General features: G+C 38.5%; 2 protein-coding genes across 3 annotated transcripts; one reads left to right on the top strand and one right to left on the bottom strand.

Annotated features, from left to right (window-relative positions):
- Nucleotides 1-393: 393 nt before the first annotated feature.
- On the top strand, nucleotides 394-23,639 carry LOC306851897 (tectonin beta-propeller repeat-containing protein 1-like). Of its 2 annotated transcripts, none has more exons than XM_079388390.1 (25): nucleotides 394-502; nucleotides 1,457-1,692; nucleotides 2,333-2,515; nucleotides 2,602-2,724; nucleotides 2,845-2,967; nucleotides 3,115-3,289; nucleotides 3,373-3,473; nucleotides 8,299-8,400; nucleotides 8,697-8,845; nucleotides 10,553-11,103; nucleotides 11,842-11,987; nucleotides 12,282-12,437; nucleotides 13,168-13,317; nucleotides 13,419-13,576; nucleotides 17,869-17,996; nucleotides 18,076-18,178; nucleotides 18,256-18,352; nucleotides 18,479-18,558; nucleotides 18,665-18,721; nucleotides 20,089-20,263; nucleotides 20,426-20,561; nucleotides 20,700-20,792; nucleotides 21,536-21,642; nucleotides 21,740-21,859; nucleotides 21,943-23,639. In XM_079388390.1, exons 2-25 carry the CDS (start codon nucleotides 1,468-1,470, stop codon nucleotides 22,087-22,089), a joined length of 3,585 nt encoding a protein of 1,194 aa, XP_079244516.1. In that variant the 5' UTR covers nucleotides 394-502; nucleotides 1,457-1,467; the 3' UTR covers nucleotides 22,090-23,639. The 2 variants fall into 2 exon arrangements, with proteins under 2 accessions (XP_079244516.1, XP_079244517.1); XM_079388391.1 differs by having other exon boundaries at nucleotides 395-502; nucleotides 1,435-1,692.
- On the bottom strand, nucleotides 22,486-25,654 carry LOC306851918 (class A basic helix-loop-helix protein 15-like). The gene is made up of 2 exons (XM_079388428.1): nucleotides 25,485-25,654; nucleotides 22,486-24,645 (listed from the first exon to the last, which is right to left on the bottom strand). The coding sequence occupies exon 2, from the start codon at nucleotides 24,613-24,615 to the stop codon at nucleotides 24,061-24,063; it is 555 nt and encodes a 184-aa protein (XP_079244554.1). The 5' UTR covers nucleotides 24,616-24,645; nucleotides 25,485-25,654; the 3' UTR covers nucleotides 22,486-24,060.
- Nucleotides 25,655-26,148: the final 494 nt, after the last annotated feature.

Raw genomic sequence — 26,148 nt, forward strand, 5'->3', positions numbered from 1 at the left:
AGTGCAAATACGTTTCCTGTCATCTGTTACTATTTCGTCGATTTTATCACTGCAGGAACTGACCAATCAGAAGTCACTGGAACTATTATAAAGACCTCCACATTTAAAAAAAAAAAGGAATGTTGCCAAAGGCTTCGATTTTGGAATGTTTTTTTTCCCCTCTCTTTAATAAACGTTTATAATTTAGTGTTATTTGAGGGTGTATAGATGAATAGATAGAGAGAGGTGTTAATAGTAATAATAATAATAATCATATATGTGTATAATGAAGATAGTGTATACTCTTTGAGTGCACCACAGTAACCACCTCTGCCATCCCCAATCTTTTAACGAGTTATTGGCGCCCCTTGCCGGGCTAATACTGCCAATGCAGCAATCCTGCCATTTCCTGTTTGAGATCTCTGGGATGTCAATACCGTGCAAATCACAAGCAGATTTCGCAAAGCCGAATGATCTCAAAATGACAACATAATCTAAGTGCTTAGACCCTGACAGAGACAAGGTATGTAACGGTGGATGCAGCTGCTATATAACTTACTGTCAGCTACTGAGGATGCATAAACTGCCATGATATTTACCTTCTGTTGTACATGCACCTGTCACTGTGGAAGACAGGCAGCTGCAGTCATTCGTTTCAAAATATTTATCTTCTTACTGTATCCTGGTCGTATTTTTTTAAATAAAAAAATATATTTTTTTGCAAATAATATGCTATTGTCATGTACTCTACAGGTTTATTTCTTATGTGTTGTCATTGCTAGCTAGCGTGCTATCCGGCATTACCCGCATCAGCAAACAAGCATACAACAACACGCAGTATCAAAATATATGTGATTGTTCCTTACTAAATCAGTTGCTTTAGAAACGTTTTTAACATTTTGAAATTCACTAACAACAAAAGTACAAAAATACCATGGTATTACCATATTTATTTGCATGGATAGCACCGTGTTAAGCCTTTTTTTCTTTATACCATACTAATACTTTCTTCCTCAGTTATAGTACTAATATGATGGCATTTTGTAAAGTACCTTGCAATGCTATATTTATAAAGTAATTAAATATAGTAATCATTCAGGTTCCATGGAATTACAATCTCATACTGTATTATGCTTAACATGGTACCACCACAGTTGGGTGGTCTGTGATTTAGTTGAAGCTTTATAGAGTTTATGTTGTATTGCTGGCATCATAGGTTTCGTTTATAGCTTAGAATAGCAGTTGTCAACGGGTCTCTTTCATTGTATCAGCACTGTTTAGGCAGTATGAGGAACAGTAATGAGAATCAGCTGACTACAGATCTGCTGTCAAAGCAGAGAAAAGAGTAGGCAGAAAATTCTGCTTCATTTGAAAGCAATTAACTTTGTGTCCTTGTTTGCTTCTAAACACTCTTTGTAGCCATAAACTGACGGTGAGGTGCTTGTTTATCTGCAGATATCTGTCTTGTCTCTTGTAGCAGGGTGCATCATGCCGAGTTCCCTCCTGTGGGCTGTTGATGTGTATGGGAGGGTTTATAGCCTTTCGACAGCGGGACAGCAGTGGGAGCATTGTCGCGATGCCCACTTGGAGTTCAAGCGTGTTACGGCTGCACAGCAGTGCTGCTGGAGCATTGCCTGTGACCACAACATCTATATGTATGTCCATGCCAGTGACGTGCCCATCCGCTACCAAGAGGAGACATATGAAAACCAGGTGTGCTCTATAGTAATATATGTTATTAGTACAAATCTGTCAAATCATCATTATAGGGTTTGACCAACAAGCAGAAAAAATTATATCCAAGTAAACTTTGAGAGCAGTGAATCGAGAGTACCATGAATATGTTTTTGCATTCCCATTTGCTCAAATAGAGAAAAACTCCACTATAGTGCTTTCACAATGTTCAAAAATGCATATATCCCAAATGAAACTAAAGTCTTGGCACTGAATCCGGATCGCCTACAAATGAAACCAGACCACCGGGTGATGGAAATGCATTCATCAAATGCATTTTGAGCAATTTAATGTGTCCTTGCTTAAAAATAGGATTAACTTTATTAAAATTATTTTTATTTTGTTTATTTTGAAATATTAGGATTTATTCACTTACATATATTCAAGGTGTATAAAAATAAGTTTGGTTTCACCACATTGAATTTTAAGAGTCATTAAATAGTTACTCTTCACAAAACAGTAAACAATTTTTCAAAACTATATGAAACCAACATGAAAATAAAGAGTACATGCCTAAAAACTTTGCACGTCTTTTTTTGTAAACACTATTATTTTTCATTAACTCTAGAGCATTGATGATCAAATGAGACTCATTTATGTGTTTCCTGTTCCCTGGCAGAGGTGGAACCCTGTCGATGGCTTCTCGGACCGGCTTTTGCCCAGTGACCGCTGGCAGTGGAGTGATGTCACAGGGCTGAAGCACCAGCCTCTGGGTGACTTCCAGCTGCCCTCTGAGAACTGGGAGTGGGAAGCGGACTGGTACATGGATGAAAACTATGGAGGAGAGCCCACAGAGAAAGAGGTCAGTATTTATATTATAAGTCTTTAAAACCACAGGAAGAGCTTTCACTTGCGTTAAGCCTTATCTGATATTCTGTGTGTTTTCAGGGATGGACATATGCTATTGATTTTCCAGCCACTTACACGAAAGACAAAAAATGGAACTCTTGCGTGCGTCGTCGCAGATGGATACGATACAGAAGGTACAAGGCGCAGGACACTTGGGTCAAGGTGTGTACCAGCACAAAGGTCTTGAAAGCAATTATACAGTTTATCTTATCTTAATTGTTTCTCTTTAATGATGATGGAAAGACTTATTTGTGTGTCCTTGAATTGTATATGTGAGAGCAGATCCCCTCAGAGCAGACTGGGTCTCTTCCTGACCCGTTTAATGACATCACTTGTGGTGGTTGGGAGATCACTGAGGAGCCCAGAGGGAGCTTGGCACTGTGGGCGGTCTCTCTGCAGGGAAAGGTCAGAACTCAGTTCATTCCAGGCTTACATACAGTGTCCAACAGCACCTCGTGCTTTTATAATCTATTAATTTTTCAGTCCTGTGTATGAATTCTTGGAACTTCCATTTATCCACATAAAGATCCTTTTTTTTTTACATTTGAGCAGGTGTGGTTTCGGTGTGGCATCAACCATCATAATCCTGAGGGCTCCAGTTGGGAGGAGGTGCCCGTACCAGGGGAGGTTGTGCAGATCAGCTGTGGGCCGGGTGACCTGGTGTGGGCTGTCCTGTGGGAGGGTCATCTACTGGTCAGAGAGGGCATTGGCAGAGACTGTCTGAAGGGTGAGTGTAGTGGTGCAGTACACACACACAGAAAAAAAAATTAGGTAGATGATAGACATATGATAATATTGATGTAATCACAGGGTCATCATGGGTCACGGTGGAGTCGCCAAGCCCTGGTGTGGGTGCCGTACACGTAGCTGTTGGTGTGAATGTAGTGTGGGCTGTCACTAAAGATCATAAAGTAAGGCATATTTAATTTTAATATACACTTGCACATACAGTGGGGTTCCAAAATCTGAGACCACTAATAAAAATGGTTCTATTATTTTCCAGTGTATTATTATTTTTTTAATTACAAATTATATTATCATTCAAATTATATTGCCTATACTAGAAATGGTGCAGAATTTAAAATATTTTTTATTTTCTTTACATGCAGGACAGTTCAAAGGTTTGGGGCCAATAAAGAAAAATTGAAAGAAATTAATACTTTTATTTAGAATGATTTCTAAAGGATCGTGTGACTCTGAAGACTAATGGATGCTTAAAATAAGTTTTGCCATCACAGGAATAAATGATATAGAAAATAGTGATGTTAATTATGTTAAAGATGAGATGAAAGATGGTGCCGCGAATGGCTGCTGTGGTGTGGAACGCTCCCATTCTTTTACTGTTTTTGTTTTTTTGTTCTGTGTTTAGTCATTCTCTTACTATCAGTTTTACCAGAGACGAACTACTGGACATAAGGCAACACACACCGGACAATTTTTTTCCACTTTTTGATTATTCAGACGCTTTGTTGGATGTTCTAGTCGGAGGGGCCGCGGTCCTAGTCAAACACGCGCTCAGACGGAAAAGAGCGCAACAGCGCTATCTAGTATCCATCTAGCGAATCTCCAATCCCTTCCTAACAAAACGGATGAACTACTTATGTTGTACTCTACTCCTCACCCGCACAAACAAGGATTTTTCAAACTGCTGCATTGTGATTCACTGAAACCTGGCTGAGTGAAGCCATTCCGGACAACAGGCTTCATTTGCCGGGCTACCAGTTTTTTTTTTTTTTTTTTTTTTTTTAGTCGTGACGTATTGTCAAGTATGGTGACCCATACTCGAAATTGGTGCTCTGCGTTTAACCCATCCAAGTGCACACACACAGCAGTGAGTACTGAACAAATCCACACACACACACACACACACACACACACACACACACACCGTGAACACACACCCGGAGCAGTGGGCAGCCATGCTGCAGCGCCCGGGGAGCAATTGGGGGTTCGGTGCCTTGCTCAAGGGCACCTCAGTCGTGGTATTGAGGGTGGAGAGAGCGCTGGACATTCCCTCCCCCCACCTACAATTCCTGCCGGCCGGGGGCTCGAACTCGCAACCTTTCGATTACGAGTCCGACTCTCTAACCGTTAGGCCACAACTTCCCCACTTTTTTTTTTTTTTTTTTTTTTTTCTTCAGTTGTTCAGAGCGGACCGCATCATGGAGTTAATGGGGAAAACGAGAGGTGGTGGACTATGTTTCTACATAAATGAAGGTTGGTGTACAGATGTAACAACTCTGAAGAAGATGTGTTCTCCTAATTTAGAGGTGCTCTTCATAAACTGGAAACAGTTCTACTCGCCACAGGAGTTTTCCTCTTTCATTCTCGTGAATGTGTACGTGCCTCCAGATGCGTGCATGAGCGCTGCAATGCAACAACTGGACACAGAAACGGAGCAACGGGACCTGGACTCTCTTTTAAACATTCTTGGAGATTTTAACAAAGCAAATCTCTCCCGTGAACTTCCAAAATACAGATAACACTTTACATGTCCCAGCAGGGACAGTAATATATTGGATCACTGTTACACAGCAATAGAGAGGATGCATATCACTCTTAAAGTCTGTGTAGAGGATGTGAACCAGGGCCCGTATTCATGAAGAATTTTAATGCAAAAAGTAGCTCCTAGTGACAAAATTCTAAGAAAATTCTTAGAAATGTGGGCGTTTACTCTTAAAATTAAAGAAAAATCCTAGTAAAGAAAAAAGTAATTCAGAAAGCATCTTAACCCTTAAAAGAGGTCTTAAGGTCAAACTTGTTAGGAGTACGGACGAGGACTTTTAAGGGGCTTAAGAGTTTCTTTAACAGCGGAGAAAATGGACGAAAATGAAGAGGGAGAAGAAATGTGTTGCACACAATGCATGACAGTGAGTTAATAAGACGCTACACATTAGTTCGTGCAGGGATCATGTTTGTGACTGATCTTATTAAAGACATGCTAACATCTCAGACACCGCGCAGAATTGCCATAGCGCCAGAAATCACTACATTAACATATTTGGCAACTGGAAAAATGCAACTATGCAGCAGTGATGATTTGGGTCTGTTACAGCACTTATTAGGCTTATATGTCTCTGTTCATTTCCTTTAAAACACAGTAAATATGCAGGGCCGGTGCCAAGGGGCGTCGCGGGCCGTGCCCCCCCCCCCCCCAGACGAGTTACTGTGCCCCCCCCACTTTCCATCCTTTCCCCTCCTTGCTGAACGCGATTGATTTTGAAAGCGAAAGTACCGATAAAACAGCGCACATAATGCGATTGCATGCTTTAGCGAGCGTCAGCAACTGCACGAGATCACAGATTGCAGCCCCCCCCCGACACACACACACACACACACAACGTGATTTGTGCCCCCTCTAGAAATTTAAATGCCCCCCGATGGAGGTGCCCTGGCGCCGGCTCTGTAAGTATGACAGCATGGTAAATAAAAAATAAAGAATATATACACATATATAATGTGTGTGTGTGTGTGTGTGTGTGTGAGAAAAAGTGAGAGGAAAAATTCCGCCTGTAATTTCAAAGTGACGGCTTATAATATACCCTACTCTTAAAAGCACTCTTTTATTTCCTTCTTGACAACCAACCAATCACAGTCTTCAAAAGATTGTGTCATACATAGCAACGGGGTCAACCCCGCCTCCTCACTAAGATGAAAGTTTTTGTCTTTTCCTTACTCAGAGTTGCTCTCAGATCGGTCCCGAATCGCCGAGACTCCTACGTAAAAGTTTTTAAGCTAAATTAAGAGTTTTCTGAGAGGATTCTTAGAATCTTTATGAATACGGGCCCTGGTCTTTAGAAACATAAATCTAGGAAAGCTTCAGGACCAGATGGTATTTCACCTGCCTGTCTAAAAGTCTGTGCTGACCAACTGGCCCCCATCTTTACACAGATCTTCAACAGATCTCTGGAGCTGTGTGAAGTTCCCTGCTGCTCCACCATCATTCCTGTCCCCAAAAAGCACAGAATCACGGGCCTTAATGACTACAGACCTCGCGTCTGTGGTCATGAAGTAATTTGAGCAACTGGTCCTGGCCTACCTGAAGGACATCACTGGACCCTTGCTGGATCCTCTTCAGTTTGCCTTCAGAGCAAACAGGTCTGTGGATGACGTTGTCAATATGGGACTGCATTGCATCCTGCAACACCTTGACAAACCTGGGATTTACGCAAGGATCTTATTTGTGGTCTTCAGCTCGGCCTTCAATACCATTATGCCTGACCTTCTCTCAGACAAACTGACACAGCTCTCTGTGCCCACCTTCATCTGTCAGTGGATCACCAGCTTCCTGACAGACAGGCAGCAGTTAGTGAGGCTGGGCAAACTCACATCCAGGACTCTCACCATCAGCACCGGGGCCCCTCAGGGATGTGTTCTCTGCCCACTGCTCTTCTCCCTCTACACAAAAGACTGCACATCTAAAGACCCCTCTGTCAAGCTCCTGAAATTTGTGGACGACACTACAGTCATCGGCCTCATTAAGGACGGAGATGAGTCTGCTTACAGACAGGAGGTTGAGCAGCTGGCTGTCTGGTGCAGTCACAACAACTTGGAGCTCAACACACTCAAAACAGTGGAGATGATAGTAGATTTCAGGAGGAACGCCCCTGCACCCCCCCACCCCCCCCCCCCACTCACCATCATGGAACCATCTATTGTGAAAAAGGCCTAGCAGAGGCTGTACTTCCTCCAGCTGCTAAGGAAGTTCAGCCTACCACAGGAGTTGCTGAAACAATTCTACTCTGTCATCATCGAGTTTGTGCTGTGTTCATCTATAACTGTTTGGTTTTTGCTCAGCTACCAAAACAGACATCAGAAGACGTTGGCTAAACATCTGATGCATATGGCACACTTTTCTGGAAGCACCTCAGGAATGTTGAAGTCGTCATCTGACTGGTTGAATTAAAGCGGATTCCCAGGAGACGCGAGTGTTGAGCTTATTTTCGGTCTGCCAGGAAATAAAGATGCCATGGCGCCAAACCCCCTCACGAAAGAAGAAAGCTGTCGTGTTTGCAAATGTGACGACGAATGCTTATCGGGTTCAACTAAACACTGGATTTTCAAAAGTATGTGAAATATTTAAAGTTTGCGGCATAGAATCTTTAAAATACATTTGAGAGTTTTACACACGGTCTGTTATTGTGGCGACATTTCCACGCCCCGAAACATGACACTAGACGAAACGAACTATGATTGTTTTTTTGACATGTCGGTCAAACGGCCTCATGGGCGGGCCTTGGCCAATGAAAGCGGGCCCAGGCCATATCCCACCTGAACAACACATAACACACCCCAGTACTGTACATCTGTAAATAACTCATCAAACCTTCATCCGTACATAGGACATATGCACATCCACAGTTCTGTCTATGGACATTTTTCTTTTCTGTATATTTTTATTTTTATTACTGTTGTTATTCATAATTTATTGTCTATTCTCTTCATTATTAGTGTTTTTATTATGGAAGCTCCTAACACCAAGACAAATTCCTTGTGTGTGTAAACACACTTGGCAATAAAGCTCTTTCTGATTCTGATCTGATTCTGATTCTAAACATTTATTTAATATTAAATAATATTGTTGTTTTATTTTTGATAAGAAAAATCCAGCCTTGTTGAGCATAAGGTACTTGAAAAACGTTAAAAAAATCTTACTAACCCCAAACTTTTGAACAGATGTGTACATTTTTCTATTCTTATTTAGCTTGTTTTTCCACGTCTCCTTATTTTTATTAGGTCTGGTTTAGACGGGGTGTGAACTCTCATAATCCTTGTGGCTCAGGTTGGATAGGGATGGTTGGAGAGATGGTCATAATCAACGTGGGTCTCAATGATCAGGTCAGAGATCAGTAGTATTTCCTCTTTGGTTTATCTCATTAATTTCTGTTTCTACATTGAATAACTGTACATGTGGTACATATCTCAACATAAAAAGCAGAAATTCAAATGTGGCATAAACATTTGTTTTTTTCCCATGTGAAACATTACACACAAATGTACAAATATTGGTGTTAAAATATCAGATATTATGCCATGTAAATGTATTCATCTGAGTATATGTTTCTAATTAGAATGGTTCTGAAATCATGTCAGCAGTGAGATCTGTGAAGGTCATGTCATGTCTCTGTGCTCAGGTGTGGGCTATTGGTTTTGAAGACCGGGCGGTATATTTCCGGCAGGGTGTGACTGCCAGCGAGCTGAGTGGAAAGGCCTGGAAAGTTGTGTCTGTACCCAGAGATAGTGAACGTTCCCACTCTAGTGCCAGCGCAAGCAGCCTTCAGAGGTTAGTGGACTTTAAAATGTGCACATTGCAATGCATGTCCTTGTTGCGACATTCCTAGTTTCTGTTGTGGTAGACTTTTCTGGACATTTCTTTAGACATTTTATTGCAAATTACATATATTGCCACGAAAACTAAGATTTTAAAAGAATTAAAAATAAAATTCTTTTACAGCAAAAAACTTCTCAACATCATCATGTTGCTGGACACGACTACATCCTGTTATCAACAGCCACTGTCGCTCATCTGTCCAGAAGTCACTAAATTAACGGCAGAAGTCAAATGAATGGGATCAAGTTGCTTTGTCACAGCATGATCAATTTCTAGAGAAAGTAGACGTCAGCATTGCGAGTGTAGTCAATAATTCAGAAACTGACAATGTGGCATAAGAATTTAAAAAATGTGTTATCTTATGTGATAGGATTAATATTTATATTTTTCATGAAATGCTAGGTATTCTTTAAAAAATAGTTTGCAGTGTGTTGTCTTATGACAAATAATCTCTATTTTTTTTGTTTAATGAGTGTTTTAAATAGTTATTTAATTTGCAATAATAGTTTAACATTTTTGCACAATTCAGTGGATTCAAATGAGATAATTAGTTTAGATAAACAAATAGATAATAGATAAATAGATAATTTCATTAGGTGTTCTCTTAGTAGACTGGATTGATGGATACTGAAAGCACTTTACCATCACAGGTTAAAATTTCTGACAGTTATTTGAAACATGAATAATGTTTTTTTTTTACTTTTTTTTTTTTTTCTCTTTCAAAAATATAAACCTGTAGTCAGTGTTGGGTGTAACGCGTTACAAAGTACTTATCCACTGAAAAAGTAAAGTAAGGGATTACTGTTCATTTTTAGGTAATTTAATTACAGTTACTTATAAAGTACTTGCGTTACAGTAAATAATTTCAACAGTTCTAAAAGCAATATTGAATTTGAAATCTAAATTTACCGTCTAAAGATATTGAATGCAGCGGCTTTAACCCTCCGCGTGCGGGTGCGTTCACTTTCAGATTTTCCTGATTCACAGAGAAATCTTAAATACTCAAATCAGGGCCGGCACCAAGAGGGGGCATTCGCGGGCAGAGTTACGGTGCCCCCCACTTTCCATCCTCTCCCCTTCTTGCTGAACGTGATCGTTTCGAAAGCGAAAGTGAAGCCGGTAAAACAGCGCACATAAGAAAGCGATTGCACGCTTTAGCGAGCGTCAGAAACTGCACGCAATCACAGATTGCACGCTTTTTTTGAAAGAAGACCTGCTATGAGAAATTTACCTCATAAGAACAGCGCGATCTGACATTATTCAGCAGAGAAGATCATTTCTGTAATTTATTCTTTCCTACATTAGTTAACGTGTTATTTTGACATAAACCTGTACAGATTTTACTAGTTGGGTTTTTCCTGAACATCTTGCCAAACTGAAATGTATTGTTTAACTTTTAAGCCTTTTTAAGATGGGACTTTTAAGGGATTTTAAGATGTAGCCTAATTAGCGATTTGAATAATTAAGTTACTTATTGAGTAACTAAGTTACTTTTCAGATAGAGTAATTAGTAAAGTAATTTAAATACAATATTGATGAAGTAATTAGTAACTGTAATTAATTACTTTTTGAAAGTAACTTACCCAACACTGCCTGTAGTAGTGATTCCAAACTTCTGGTGCTGTACATGTTAACACTTTGTGTCTCTACACCTCACAGTGCTGGTTGTTTCTTTGGTGGTGAGGTGCGTCTGCAGTCCCAGGCATCAGTGTTGAGTGATGCAGACCCTGAGACTGAGAGACCTGGGGGCGAAGTTGTCCCAACACCTGAAATAGGAGACTCCCCTAAACCACGCATCCCCAAAGTGACCAGTGACAGCTTCATCTCAGAGCTTGTGTCTGACCGTGAAGGCCAAATCAGTCGCCGTGACGTCCCCCCAGCTGGCCCATCTATTCCTGAGGAGGATCACCCAGAAAAAGAGGTGGAGGACAGGGCTTCCCCAGCCCAGGTTCTGTCTCTTAGCCAATCAGGTGGGGTTGATCCTCAATGGAGCAATGTGGACCTAGAGGAAGCCCAGACGCACCTCACATCTGGACCTGGAGGAGACGCGGCCGAAACCAGCAGCCTGTCCTCTGTAGCCACCTATAACTTGGCCCTAGAGGAGCCTTATGGGCCAGATGAACATCCAAAATGGGCCTGGGTTAGCGGTGGGGGATGTTTGGTTGAGTGTCACACACAGCTCAACTGGTTCAACTCATCTACATCCACAGGTCAGTCGGGTACCATGTTGGGCTGCATGACGTATTGAAATAAAATCGATATTGCGATATGGCATAGCGCAATTCTCAAGATTTAATGAATTTAATATAAGTGTTTCAGTTTCTAAAAATTTACAATGAATCCCTTCTGAGACACGTGTAAATGAACACACAGTGCAAAGTTGCAGCTCATATTTGTATTTTCTGGCAAACTATCAAAATAAAAGCTCAATTGTTTGCCATTTGAAAATAAAGAAATTAGAATGTAAATACTAGTTTTGTAATTTTGCAGTACGTTTTCTGTATTTATTGTACTATATTGTTACAATATTTTTTTTTTATTTTGTTTAATATTTTTATTTAATAATAATCACAATAAAAATAATGATATATTTTATAGTAATATTGAATTAGTCAAAAACAGTGGGAATGTGCTCTTTGAAATATGGCCTCAAGTGGAAAGATATTTCTGAAATGGTTGCAGAAAGAGATTTGAGTTGGTAAAGCTAAGTATAAAAATCCATATTTAAGTTTTTACTAAATCATTCAGCCCTGAAAGGATTTTACACACAAAAAAAAATCTTCAGAGTAAAAATGAATTTTTAGGCCTTTTTTTTTTGCAATTTTGCAAGAAATATAGTATTCATATATTGTATATTTCCAATATCGTGCAGCCCTATTGCCATCTGTGTAATTGAATTTGCTGATTCACTTTGTCCTTGACCTTATCAAATGTGATTGTCTCCTCAGCTCTGAACTCCTCCATGCAGGCTATGTCTCTCTCCATTACACCTGCTCAAACGGCAGCATGGCGTAAACAGATATTTGAGCAGCTCAGCGAGCGCTCCAAGAGAGAAATGGAGAATTTCATGCATTATGAGCAGGCCATTGAACAGGTAGTGCTCACAAACATAACTGTTTACCTCATCTGATGTTTTTGGTTATACTAACCAGTTTTGTCATTTATCTTTTTTAAATTAAATCCAGACTGTCATTGATATACCAACAGTAAGTGTCCATACAAGTGCTCCAAGAGTTAGATCAATAGTCAGAGGAACAGTTACAATGACAATGGCCCTCAGCTTGGTAGAACCGAGGAGTTACCCCTAGAAAATGAATCTTTTGCCTTAAACCTTAAAAATGCTTATGATTTGATAAATGATTCACCCTGAATCCTGTCCTTTTCACAGTCTGTGTGGGTGAAGAAGGGCACCATGCAGTGGTGGCGAGACTGGAAACCTCATAAGTGGGTGGATGTTCAGTTTGCACTGGAGCAGTTTTCAGGAGCGGAGGGTAACAAGGATGGGATTCTGTTTATCTACTACACATTTAATTATGAAAAGAAGGTAATCTCACATCCCTTATGGAATCAGAATTGTGGGTTTGTGGATTTTAATCCAGGTTAATTAGCTTTGATGACATCTAGTAAGGTTAGTGTACTGCTAAAAGTTGATAAACATTTTTGGTACACATTCATCTTTTCTCTACTGGGAAAATGAACTACTGTAGCTAGAAACTAATCTAAAGCTTATTTGCTATTTAAAAAATACCTTGATAACTTTCTGTTGGAAATACACCACTGATCAAAAGTTTGGAGTCAGTAAGATTTTATTTTAAAAAATATAATACTTTTATTCAGCAAGGAGGCATTCAATTTATCAAAAGTGACAGTAAAGATTTGTCATTTTACTAAAGATTTATATTTCAAATAAATGCTATGCTTATGAACTTTCTTCTCATCAAATAATCTTGACAAAATGAATTTCAGTTTCCACAAAATTATTAAGCACAGCCATTTTTTCAAAATTATAATAATAATAAGAAAAACAGATATTACTGTTTTTGTATTTTTGTCAAATAAAAAAATAATTTTCAAAATAAATATTATCAAATAAATGCAGCCTTGATGAGCATAAGAGACTTGTTTCAAAAACATTGAAAAATCTTATCAACATCAAACTTGTGAATGGAAGTGTATATGAACACAGGAAAGAAATCTGTGCTTGTAAAGTGATTTCATGTGGTCTAAATTCAACCCCTATTTTACCCTGTTTTTCTGCCCTTTTCTCTGTCCAGTATCTCCACGTGTTCATTAACGAAGTGACAATCCTGGTGCCAGTACTGAATGACTCCAAACACACATTTGCCATCTATACAGCAGAGCGAACCAAACAAAGGTGGCCCATCCGCCTGGCTGCGGCCACAGAGCTGGAGATGCACGACTGGGTGAGGAGAAAATATTAATCATGGGAAATTGATTCTCAACAACTTGCACTGTACTTTGTAATTACCCTGCTGTTTGACTGACAGTTTGTTCATACTTTCAGCTGGCTCTGCTCAGTGTGTCCTGCTGTGACTCTAGAGGTATTCAGGGCCCTCCCTCCAAACAAGCCATCTGGTCGGTCACCTGTAAAGGTGACATCTTTGTGAGCGAACCCACAAAAGAACTAGAGGCATCTCCCTACCCTACACCGTGTGATCAGATGTAAGAATCAGATGATTGATTGATTTTATGGGAACAAATTTGATGTAAATAAGTGATTCTTCCTTAATCTGTACCTTAAGCGTTGTTTTTTCAACAGGCATCCTACTTAAAGGATGTATTATAGTACATTCTTTAAACTTTATTTTTAGGAGTACTAGGCCTGGTTTCATAGACAGGGTTTAGCCTAAACCAGGATTAGGCCATAGTTCAATTAGGACATTTAAGAAATTTTTATAAACATGTCTTAGAAAAAAAACTGCATGACAAAACAAAGGCACTGACATGTTTTAAGATCAGTCAGTGCAAGTTTCTTTCAGTTGAAACAGCTCAGATTTACATTTTAGTCTAGGACTAGGCTTAAGCCTTGTCTGTGAAACCGGGGATTAAAATGTTTAATTTTTAAGCCTGTCCCCCATCCAGACATTTATCTTTTATAGTAAATTTATTAAGTGTGAGAATCAACCAAAAATGCAGAAAGAACATTTTCCCACCAGAACCATTGAGTTTTTTCAAAAACTTGAACAAAGTTGACAAAGTTGACGAAGGCCAAAAACCATGTGATAACCTTCACTGCCATTTGTGGCCTCGCAGGTGAAAATAACCTACCTAAATTAAAATGGTAACAGTTTGTGACAAAGTGTGCTTACACAAACAAATTAGGTATCTTTGGAAAGAAGAGACTCTGGGCTTTACTATCTATCATCCAGAGTTGATAATGCTCAAAAAGATAAAAAGTTATAGGCACTGACGTGCCTTGAAAAATATTTTTCCACACTGAATGTTTTTTTTATTTCATATACAAATACATGAAATAAGTCCTGGAGCAATCCAGAAAAGTAATGGATCGAAAGCCACGTGTCTCATGAGTTCATATTTCAAATTTGAAGAAGATACCATGAAAAATGAGATTCCTGCAATATTTTTTCTGAAACTATTTATAGTCCCCCCCTCCCCCCTGTTTGAGGAAAAATAACCACTAAATGGATTGCAGAATTATACAAGCTATTTTAGTCATTATACATGTTCCTGCATAGTTTTTCAATTATAAAATAATAGACAGATTTATTTGAGCACTAAAAAATACAAAAATAATTATTTGAGTAATAAAAAGGAAAAAAAATAGAAAAAAAATGCTTTGTATATAGTATGTATACTGAAGTATTCTTCGTTATTCGTTATTACAATGATAAATATCACTGCCAGACGTGAAGTGATATTGCCAGACATGGTCATAGAGTCAGTAAACACACGCTGATGTGCTTCCATTCAGATTATAATCAAACAGATGGGCCATATAATCAATAATAGCTGATCAATGAATCACAATGATAGCCGTCATAGAGTCGCTAATAAACACGCTGATGTGCGTCCATACATATTATAATCATGCAGACACGGCCACATTCCCCACACAATACACACACACACATATAAAAAATGTAGAAGAAAAAAAAAAAGTTTTTTATGGATAAAGCAGATCGCTAAGTTACGCCCCGCTCAGATGACAGTGTGCGTCACTGCCGGCAGGAGGGAGCGCCAAATTCAAATAATCTATATTCCGCTTTTCTGAGACTTTTTTTTACCGTAGACGGTCTCATTATTTTTGTAAAACCGTATGCTGTAACATCGTTTTGTTTTTTTACCACCAAGACGCTGTTTTTGAGCGTAATTTATTCCATAACGGACGCGAACAATAACTCTCTGAAGAAATGAAACGTAAACAAAGGAATATTCATCCTTATTACAGCGTTATTGTTTCGCTGGACTAAAAGTGCTCGCTGGTATGTTGTTCTGTGGACCCTTACCTCTCTAACTAAACTGGGATTTCAGCAGTGGACGCGTTTGTGGCTCGTTATTACAATGATAAAGGTACGTACGGCTTTTTTACTCTGCGTGTTTGGATGTGTACTGCTTACACAAATGTAGCAAATTTGTGCCACTCATTCCTTATAAGCTTTCCATCGAAAAACAGCGATCTGTCGTCGATGCTTGAGGCTTAGACCCTCAGAATGATATATAGTTTGACAAGATTAACTTTGTCCCGTTTCATTTATTCTATTAGAAAACAATGACACATGCAAACAAAGATCGTTCAGTGCGAGGTCGCTCTGGTGAACGTTAACAGGTTTTAACATAAATGAAACATAGTTTGAAGAGGTCAAAAGAGCCCCTCATTAAAGAACTACCGGGCCAATGAGACTTTTTAAGTTTTTGAAAGAAGTCACTTATGCTCAATAGAGCTGCATTTTAATAATATTGTTCATTTTAAAATAACTGTTTCCTAATTATATTTTAAAATGCAATTTATGATGACATATACAGTGCCCTCCATAAGTATTGGAACAGTAAAGACAAAATTGCTCTGTTGGCTGTGAAGTCAAGACATTTGCAAATATGATTAAAAGATAAATATGAGACAAAACTACAGATTGTCACATTTTATTATTAGCCGTTTCAACATGTTTTACCAAATAAAAAGAACAGCACTTTTAGAGTTCATCCCACTCATTGATGTGAGCATAAGTATTGGGACAGTTGTATAAGGCAGATATAAAAGATTAAAAGCTATTATTTAGTTGCAGATCCCTTGCACACAATCACAGCAGTGAGTCTGTGACCCATAGACATCACCAGACTCTTGGTCTCATCCTTTGAAATACTTTTCCCAGCCTTTAATGCAGCCAATTCCAATTGTTGCTTGTTTTGGGGAGTTTCTGCCTTTACTCTCCTCTCCAGCTGGTGAAATTCATGTTCAATCGGATTTAAATCTGGAGATTGACTTGGGTAATCTAAGACTTTCCATTTCTTTGCCCTTATACATTCCTTGACTGAACTGGCAGGGTGTTTTGGGTCATTGTCCTGATGCAATATGAAGCACTTCCCAATGAATCTGTGGCATTTTCTTGAATATTGGTAGGCAAAATGGTTTTGTACCCTTCCAAATTCATTCTGTTACTGTCATCATACATTAAGTCATCAGTAAAGTTGAGAGGGCCTGTTCCAGAGACAGCCATGCATGCCCATGCCATGACACCACCTCCACCATGCTTTACAGATGAGGCTGTATGCTTGGGATCATTGCAGTTCCCTTTTTTCTCCACATTTTTGCTTTCCCATCACTTAGATAAAGGTTCATCTTTGTCTCATCGGTCCATAAACACAGTTCCAAAACTCTTCTGGCTCACCTTTGTGCTTTTTTGCAAACTCTAATCTTGCCTTTCTATTTTTGGTGCTGGTCAGAGGTTTGCATCTTGCTGTGTAGCATCTGTAATTCTGTGTCAAAGTCTCCTGAGGACAGTAAATTGTCAGAGCATCACCCCAGCTTTCTGGAAGTTGTTGGTGATTTTACAGACACGTCTTTTAGGGTTCATTTTCACAGCTTTTATGATTTGTCCGTCATCAACTACTGTTGTTTTCTCAGCCAATCAGGTCGTTGTTGGTTGCTGTTGTCGCTGGTGGTTTCCAAACTCTTGATTTCTCCATGCCCTTTGTTTTTGCTATAGCTCTGACTGACTTCCTCTTTTCTTTTAGCATCAAAATTGCTTGCTTTTCTCTCAAAGTCAGCTTCCTCATCTTCATCCTGGTTTGTGTGTGTCATCATCGAATGCAAGATTCAGAATGCAGAAGTAATGGATATAACTGATACGACACATTCCCTGCATTTAATATCTGAAGAATTAATGCAACAGGACACAGCTGATCACTTAGAAAGACCTGTGAGGCAACTGTTCCAATACTTATGCTCACATCAGATAGAGGGATGAACTCTAAAAGTGCTGATCTTCTTAGCTGGTAAAACATCTATGTGTTGAATCACCCAATAATTAAATGTGACATTATGTAGTTTTGTCTCATATTCATCTTTTAATCATATTTGTAAATGTCCACAGTCAACAGAGCAATTTTGTCTTAACTGTTCCAATACTTTTGGAGGGCACTGTATATCCTGTGATGTTAAAGCTGAATTTTCTGCAGCAATGTTCTACAGCTTTTGAAAATGGCTGTTTTAATATTTTGGGAAACTACAATTTGTTTCAGAATTCTTTGATTAATAGAAAGCATTTTATGGAAAAGAAATCCTTTGCAACAATGAATGTACAAGTCTTTGTTTTTCTTACATCCCTAATTTGCATCCTTATGGAATAAGAGTATTGATTTCTTTATGAAAATTTGTTTTGTTATATTTGTCTGTTGTCTTGCTTTTATGCCTTATAGCAATTCATGAATAGTCATTATGGAAATATGAAAAATATGAAAAAAAAAAAAACTATAATCATCGTCATCATGGACAGGTTCTGGCGTCAAGTCGGAGGGCATTTGCGTATTATTGAGTCCAACAGTCTTGGTGTGGTGTGGGGGATTGGCTATGACCACACTGCCTGGGTCCACACAGGAGGCTATGGAGGAGGCTTCTTCCAGGGTAAATGCATCAACTCTTTCTAAACCAATCAGCATTTTTCATGCATTTTCGTCACAATGTATTTATCTCACACACACAGGTTTGGCAAGCAGCACAGATAACATCTACACACAGACTGACGTGAAAAGTGTTTATATCTATGAGAACCAGCGCTGGAATCCTGTCACTGGTTACACTAACAGGTTAATACGGAGCATGATGTTTGTAATCCAGAAGTGTTCTGTACGCTCACTGCTGTGCCTCACTGTTTCTCCTCCAGGGGTCTCCCTACTGACCGTTACATGTGGAGCGATGCCTCAGGTCTGAAGGAGTGCACTAAAGACAACACAAAACCACCCTCCCCCAACTGGACTTGGGTTTGTGCTGTTATGCATTTCCTCCAAATACATAAAGAACATGTCACTGCAGTTGACAGTGAATGACTTAAGGTTGCTTATAGTTGCAAATCGCTGTATGTATGAATGCTCCCTAATATTTTGCAGGTGTCAGACTGGACTATTGACTATGCTGTGCAAGGTGGCACAGACAGAGAGGGCTGGCAGTATGCAGCTGACTTTCCTGCGTATGTTAAATTGGTATTAGTATATCTTATAAAATAAAAAGCGCAATCTTCAAGTGTGAGAGTGACATAACTCTTTTGATTTTTCTGAATGTATTCACCATTCTAGGTCATACCACGGAAATAAAACATTGAAGGACTTTGTCCGCCGCAGACGTTGGGCCAGGTATCTAGCACTTACTTTAGGAATATTTTTCATTAACTAATATAGTTAACTAATGTTAACAAATTGAAACTAATTGTAAAGTGTTAAAATAAATAAATTAAAAAGTACTGTAACTGAATAATTTTTTGATCATTTGCATTTTGCCTGTGCAGTACCACTGTACTGAAATTCACATTTGGAGGTATTAATTTAGTAAATGGTTTTAGGGCTGTCAAATCAATTAATCGCATCCAAAATAAAAGTTTGTTTGCATAATATATATATATGTGTGTGCTGTATATATTTATATGTATATATAAATACACATACATACATGTATGTATTTAAGAAATATCCACATGTACAGTGTATGTGACCCTGGAGTACAAAACCAGTCATAAGTAGCACGGCTATATTTGTCGCAATAGCCAAAACTACATTGTATGGGTCAGAATTATCGATTTTTCTTTTATGCCAAAAATCGTTAGGATATTAAGTAAAGATCATGTTTCATGAACATATTTTGTGAATTTCCTACAGTAAATATATCAGAAGTTATTTTTTGATTAGTAATATGCATTGCTAAGAACTTCATTTGGACAACTTTAAAGGTGATTTTCTCAATATTTAGATTTTTTTTGGCACCCTCAGATTCCAGATTTTCAAATAGTGGTATCTCAGCCAAATATTGTCCTGTCCTAACAAACCAATGGAAAGCTTATTTATCCAGCTTTCAGATGATGGTGAAAAATTGACACTTTACTTTTATGTACGTCCATAACTTTTGGCGCTCTAGCAGTTAATAAACAGAACTACATGTGTCTTGCAGAAGAAGTCTCTGTTTAAGTCTATGACGAATCACGCAGGTACTGGTCTACTCCGCGGCGGTACCTACCCGAACCAGTCTAAAATAGTCTGAATATAAACACTTATTATATGTGTACCATAGTGATTCAGGACAAACCAAAACCACGGTTTGGAAAATGGATTTATGGTGTACTCGCTTATTATAAATTTAGTAAATTTTAAACAAAGTTACGGACTGCAGCTTTAAATATATGCATGTATGTATGTGTATTTATATACACATCAAAATATATGCAGTACACATACATATATTATGTAAACAAACTTTTATTTTGGTTGCGACTAATCACAATTAATCGATTTGACAGCCCTAGTTAGTAGTAAATAGTAAAAAAAACAAAACAAAAGACAGTAAAAAGATGTAACCAAACATTTGTTTTAGTATTTTTGTTTAGTAGCCTATATAGAAATATTGTTCGGTTTGCAATTACTCAAAATTACTAAAATACTTTGTAATCATAATGAAACCATTTTTGTAATTGTTAAATTTGACACCCATCACCAATCTTCATCCACCTTAGAAAGTGTAAACTCACAACAACTGGCCCCTGGCAGGAAGTCCCGCCTATACCTTTGAGTGACATCACAATCCTGCCTTGTGGACCGAAGAGCACAGTGGAACAGGTGCCATTATGGGCCATCAGCAACAAAGGAGATGTCTTGTGCCGTCTGGGTGTCACTTCACTTACCCCTGGAGTAAGAGCCAAGTTCCCTATTTTCTAGAAGTTGGCTAATATGTTTAGCATTCAGTAGTTCTCATGCAAATAGTGTACAGATACTTCACAAACTCCAGCACTATCACTGTGAGAGCCTTCCCAGTATAATGTAACCCTGACTGAAGACATGGCTTTCTCACAGGGGTCATCATGGTTACATGTTGGAACTGACCAGCCTTTCAAGTCGATTTCCATAGGTGCTGTCCACCAGGTTTGGGCCATCGCTAAAGATGGCTCTGCATTCTACAGGGGCTCTGTGTCTGCCCAGAACCCGGCAGGTGAGGGAATAACCTTCTATCACAAAGCCTCTACGTGTATCACCGCATGTGAATACAACAATACATACTTCTCTCTTGCATTACATTTTAAAGCCTCTATTTCTGTAGCACCATTAGAAAGGTTTAATCTGTTCACAGGAGATTGCTGGTATCACATCCCCTCTCCAACCGGACAGAAGCTCAAACAGGTGTCAGTGGGCAGGACGTCTGTATACACAGTGGATGAAAATGGTACACCTATACATGTCACACTGATAAAAAAGTGTTAATACATCAGTGGCCACTGGTACTTTTCAAAAGTGGGGAAGCACAGATGTTACTATTCAATGGAAAAATGTGTACACCAATCTGTTTGTATATCTTGGTGTCTGCAGTATTGCTCCTAAAAGCAGCTTACTGAAATGACTTAACATCAATAATTGATCACACTTATGTGTAACTGTATTTTACAGCAAGATTATTATGAATGCAAAACTAAATGTTATACAGTAACTGCATCTCTAAATTTGGTATGATATACATGCATCTCACAGTTCCCAGCGCAACTGTTTTCAAAACTGATAATAAAAACATAATTTTTTTAAACTAAATTAGCATATTAGAATGATTTCTGAAACTTGAAAACTGTTGAAAATTCCACTTTTCCATTAAATAAAGTACATTTTAAAATATAAATTAAATTATACTTAATATAAATTAAGTAAAATATTTGTTTTTATTGTATTTGTGTTAGCAGAAGACATCTTTCAGAAATATAAAAAAATCTGATCGACCCCAAACTTTGTAGTGTGTATATAATACAAAAAATTAAAAAAATGTATAATATATCTATAATGCATGAAATGTATTTTATATATATGTGTGTGTGCAGTCGAAAGCAATCATCAGTTTTATACATGTTTTATTTAAAACCATCAAATATAAATTGACCATTTATTATAGCAATGATTCTATGTATGGTTTTGTATGAGCAGGTAACCTGTGGTACAGACATGGTGTGACCCCCAGTTACCCTCAGGGCTCATCATGGGAGCACATCTCCAATAATGTGCGCAAGGGGTCTGTGGGACCTCTGGACCAGGTCTAGACCATTTCCTTGTAACTAGTTATTGCAGTCTGACTACTGCAGGTTTGCTGCTCTGCTTAATGCCAGATTTGTTTTTTGTTTTTTTCCTAAGGTATGGATCATCGCGGATAAGGTGCAGGGCAGCCACAGTTTGAGCTGTGGCACTGTGTGTCGCCGACTGGGGGTGCTGCCGATGGAGCACAAAGGACACTCGTGGGACTATGGCATTGGGGTGAACACTGTCTTTACGCTCACTTCTCACTAACACTACTGTGCAGAATTGAAAGGAAATTAGAGATCATCTGTTTCTTTCAGGGCGGATGGGATCATATAACAGTCAGAGGAAATGCCATGGAGGCACCTCGCATCCTGATGCCATCCCTGACTGACAACCAGACGGCAACACGTCCATTGCTAACCAGTAACCAGCCAGAGATGAATGGAAACCCAGTGGGCTGTTAGTCAAACAGCTGAGCTCTTTATGCTAACCGTCTCTACTGTAGCCATGAACTGTTTTCTTCCCTTCTGTAGCGCTTCTCTTGTTTAGACTAGAATTAATCAATCCCACTTACCAAATCGTGCGACTCGAGCTCTCGCACATGCAGACAACTCTGTGGTTTTGTTTGTACCTCAGCTGAATTGACATTTTCTAGTTAGTCTGAAAGATATTTTCTCCTTTTCAGGACTCTCATGGATATTGAGGCCACTTTCAGTAATGCCCTCTTCCTTTTTAACACTCCCATCATTCGTCATTGTTTTTTACATAGTACTTTTGTTTAGAAGATCTTAATTTAATGTTTATTTATTCGTCTGTGGTAAAAATCACGATTGCCCGTTTACTTTTGATTTTTTTTATTTGAATTCAGGGGCATTAAATACAAAAGGTCACTGTGTAAGCTACTGTAAGTACACTACAAGCATTTTATATTGAACATCACACACAAACAACATTTTTAAACAGACACCTGCTTCTGGGAATTTTACAGCTCAGCTGCAGTGCCACTAAACATCAGTTTAAGCATAAAAGAGTCTGTAATACTTTCATCATCTGCTTGTATTGGGTTATGTTCTCATTCAGAGCTGAGACAGCACGGTGGTACTGTACAAATACACTACAGTTCCAAAATCCGGGGTCATTAAGATTTCTTTTAAGAAATTAATACTTTCATTCAGCAAGGATATATAAAATTGATTAAAATGACTGTAAAGGATTTTATATTGTGAAAGATTTGTTTCAAAAATACATGCTGTACTTTTGAACTTCCTATTCAGAATCCTGAAAAAAAACCTTAACAGCTTAACTGTTTTCAACATTGATAATAAGAAATTGTTACTTGAGCAACAACTCGAAGGAAGGATCGTATGACAGATTTTTCGCAATATATTAGTTTTTATTTTTGATCAAATAAAAGCAGTGGTGAGCATAAGATACTACAAAAAATAAAAAATAAATAAAAATCTTACCGACCATTAAGTTTTGAATGGTAGTGTATGTTCAGTCACTTATTTAACTGTTGTCATTGATGAAAGGGTGCAATATTTAATTTTGCACTTTAAAATGTGAAGACAATGTTGTGAAACATTTCTGAGGATGTCAGCATTATTATTTATACATGGATATATGTGGTTTAATTCCATTTAAAGGCAGCACAAATTTCAAAAAGTAACAGTGTTTATAGCAAATCTTTCCAAATGGTTTTATTAGGATGAATAGTTAGTTTTATTCCTCTTCTGCTAAGTTATATTGTACATGTGGATGTATAAATTTGGAATATTTAATGGTGATTTACAGTCCTAATGTGAAACTGCATAATTTATGGTTGCTTCTGTACATATAAATAACTTTATGCAGGCATGAGAGAAACCACTAGAAAAAGAAATGGGATAATATAGTTTGAAATTATTAAATGTAGACAAAAAACAGGGTAAAGAGTCATTATTTGTGTACAGTAAACTCCTCTGTGTCATATGTGCATGGTATGTGTCCTCTCAATAAATATGAAATCTGCTCCAAAACTTTGCATTTTTAATATGAAATACCCTGTTAAAGGGATAGTTCACCCAAAAATGAAAATTTTGTTTATTTGCCCTCATGTTGTTCCAAACCTATATGACTGTATTTTACGGAACAAAAACAAAGATGTTTTTTGTTTGTCCATACAATGAAAGCCAGGGGTTCCAGTGTTATTTTGGACCCCATTGACTTTCACTATATGAGCAAAGCATCTTCTTTTGTGAAGATGCTTTGTTAGTTATTGTTAGTAATTTAGCAATGATGAAAGCAAATAACTACCACATTGTTTGTGGGCAACATAATCTGTACATAAATGAACCTGTTTATGGACCAGCTTTAGCTTGTAAACGTCTTCAGAGCAGGTATTCATCATCATGCATGTATTTACACAGTGCTCTCTGAGTCTGTGGCAGCGTGTGTTAGCTGTCCTGGTTGAAGCTGTGAATGTGGCTCAGAAAGTTGGACAAATCCTCCTCTCCCTCATCCTGTAGATGCTGTTGATAGCACTGCAGGAGCCGGGAGGCATGAGTCTCCATGTCACTCTCAGCGTGAGGCAGGCAGGCGTTCGACATGCCCAGGATGATTGTGGTTAAGGCCTTGATGTAGTTCTTTGCCAGCGTGAGAGTCTCGATCTTGGAAAGTTTCTTGTCTGTTTTGACGTGAGGAATGGTCTCCCGTAGGGCCTGAAAGGCGTTGTTGAGTTTGTGCATCCTCTGCCTCTCTCTCTCATTACTCTCCAACCTGCGGACGTTGCGTTCCTTAGCGCTGCCGTGCTGTCGCCTGCGACGCGTGCCCACATGGGAACCACCATGCCTCTCGCCCCTCAATGTTCTCCATGTGCCTCCCAGCCTCACGGATGCCTCTGAACCCTCCTGCTCACTGGAACCTGGCTCTGTTTCCAGTGTAAAGTCTGGGTCGTCCTGCTCTGCCCAAGACTGTCTGCCCCGCTTTGACCCCTTTCCTTTGGACTTCATACTTGACTCACCCACACCCTGGTGTAGGCCCTAGGATATTATCATTCACATTTGATTGGCGCAAGTTAACATGCAAAATAACGTTATATGTGACCCTGGACCACAAAACCAGTGATAAGTAGCATGGGTATATTTATAGCAATAGCTAACAATACATTGTATGGCTCAAAATTATCGATTTTTCTTTTATGCCAAAAATCATTAGGATATTAAGGTCATGTTCCATGAAGATATTTTGTCAATTTTCTACCGTAAATATATCGAAACTTAATTTTTGATTAGCAATATTAATTGCTAAGAACTTCATTTGGACAACTTTAAAGGTTATTTTCTCAATATTTAGATTTTTTTTGCACCCTCAGATTCCAGATTTTCAAATAGTTGTATCTCAGAAAAATATTGTCCTATCCTAACAAACCATACATCAATGGCAAGCTTATTCAGCTTTCATATAATGTATAAATCTCAATTTCGAAAAATTGACATTTATGACACTTATATTTGTGGTCCATGGTCACATATATCTATACAAATGGCTTTAATACAGTGGATACCGAAAATAATGTTATATGAAGATTAAATACATCTCAAGTACTTATTCTTAACTGTCTGGTTAGATTACAAGACGTTCTTCTAGATAATGTGTATTATCCTTCCCTAGTTAGTTTCTCTATAGTAGCATCTCATTCATTCTTGGTTAACTGTTATCTATTCAAAATTGTAAAACTTTGACTTAGTCAGAAAATACTGAAAAATCCACTGTTGATAATGAATCAGTGAGCAACGCAAATGCACATAGTCTCTACACGTTGCAGATGCTGTCTTTTAAGTCAGTCTTCTCTGCCGTCGGGAAGCAAAGTTTTGCTTACCTCGAAATAAATGTCCACAAACTCGTGGTGATGTGAATGTGATGTGAGCGCGATAAGAGGCTTGAGGAGAGCGATAATGAGTTGACGCGAAGCTCTGTAGTCTTCCTGACAGCCGCAGACAGAATGAAATGATAACGGTCACGCGCTCTACCTGTTGCTGCTGGATGTCCACGTAGCGCTTTTGTGGCCAATCAAAGGAGGGATCCGTTTCGTCTCGAGTCACCCATGAGCTGGCGCAAGCATCGGAAATAGCGATCTGAAACTTTGTTCAGGCTTTCAGATGATGATAATAGCGGGTTCTACGATACAGCTGCTGCAGGTGATATATGCAGTGCGCACTATAAATACTTTTGTTTTTATATACACTGTTGCATTACATTAGCGTGGACTTTCCACTGATAAACATGCATACGTTTTATTTAGATTATTTTATTTTTGCAAGAGAGAAAGAAAGAAAAATACAGACGTGGCAGTGGTGGGTTTATGCAGATGATAAAGTTGTAGCTACTATTTCCATGGTAGCCTACTTTATCAAGTGACATATTTGCTTAGACCTTTGCATTTCAAATGGGCCTTGCATCATTTAAACACTTTCCAGAGCTTTACTTTATGGTGATGCATTCTTGAGCTCATATGGCTCTTTGGAGATTATTAGGCCTATTAC

This window comes from Barbus barbus, assembly GCF_936440315.1.
Source record: "Barbus barbus genome assembly, chromosome: 32".
Lineage (NCBI taxonomy): Eukaryota > Metazoa > Chordata > Actinopteri > Cypriniformes > Cyprinidae > Barbus > Barbus barbus.

Excerpts from the sequence above, each read along its gene's own strand:
- LOC306851897 (XM_079388390.1), top strand. The coding sequence starts at position 1,468 with ATGCCGAGTTCCCTCCTGTGGGCTGTTGATGTGTATGGGAGGGTTTAT. Across the intron at positions 3,474-8,298 it reads CTGTCACTAAAGATCATAAA|GTCTGGTTTAGACGGGGTGT; the intron begins GTAAGGCATATT and ends TATTTTTATTAG. Across the intron at positions 8,401-8,696 it reads ACGTGGGTCTCAATGATCAG|GTGTGGGCTATTGGTTTTGA; the intron begins GTCAGAGATCAG and ends CTCTGTGCTCAG.
- LOC306851918 (XM_079388428.1), bottom strand. The coding sequence starts at position 24,615 with ATGAAGTCCAAAGGAAAGGGGTCAAAGCGGGGCAGACAGTCTTGGGCA.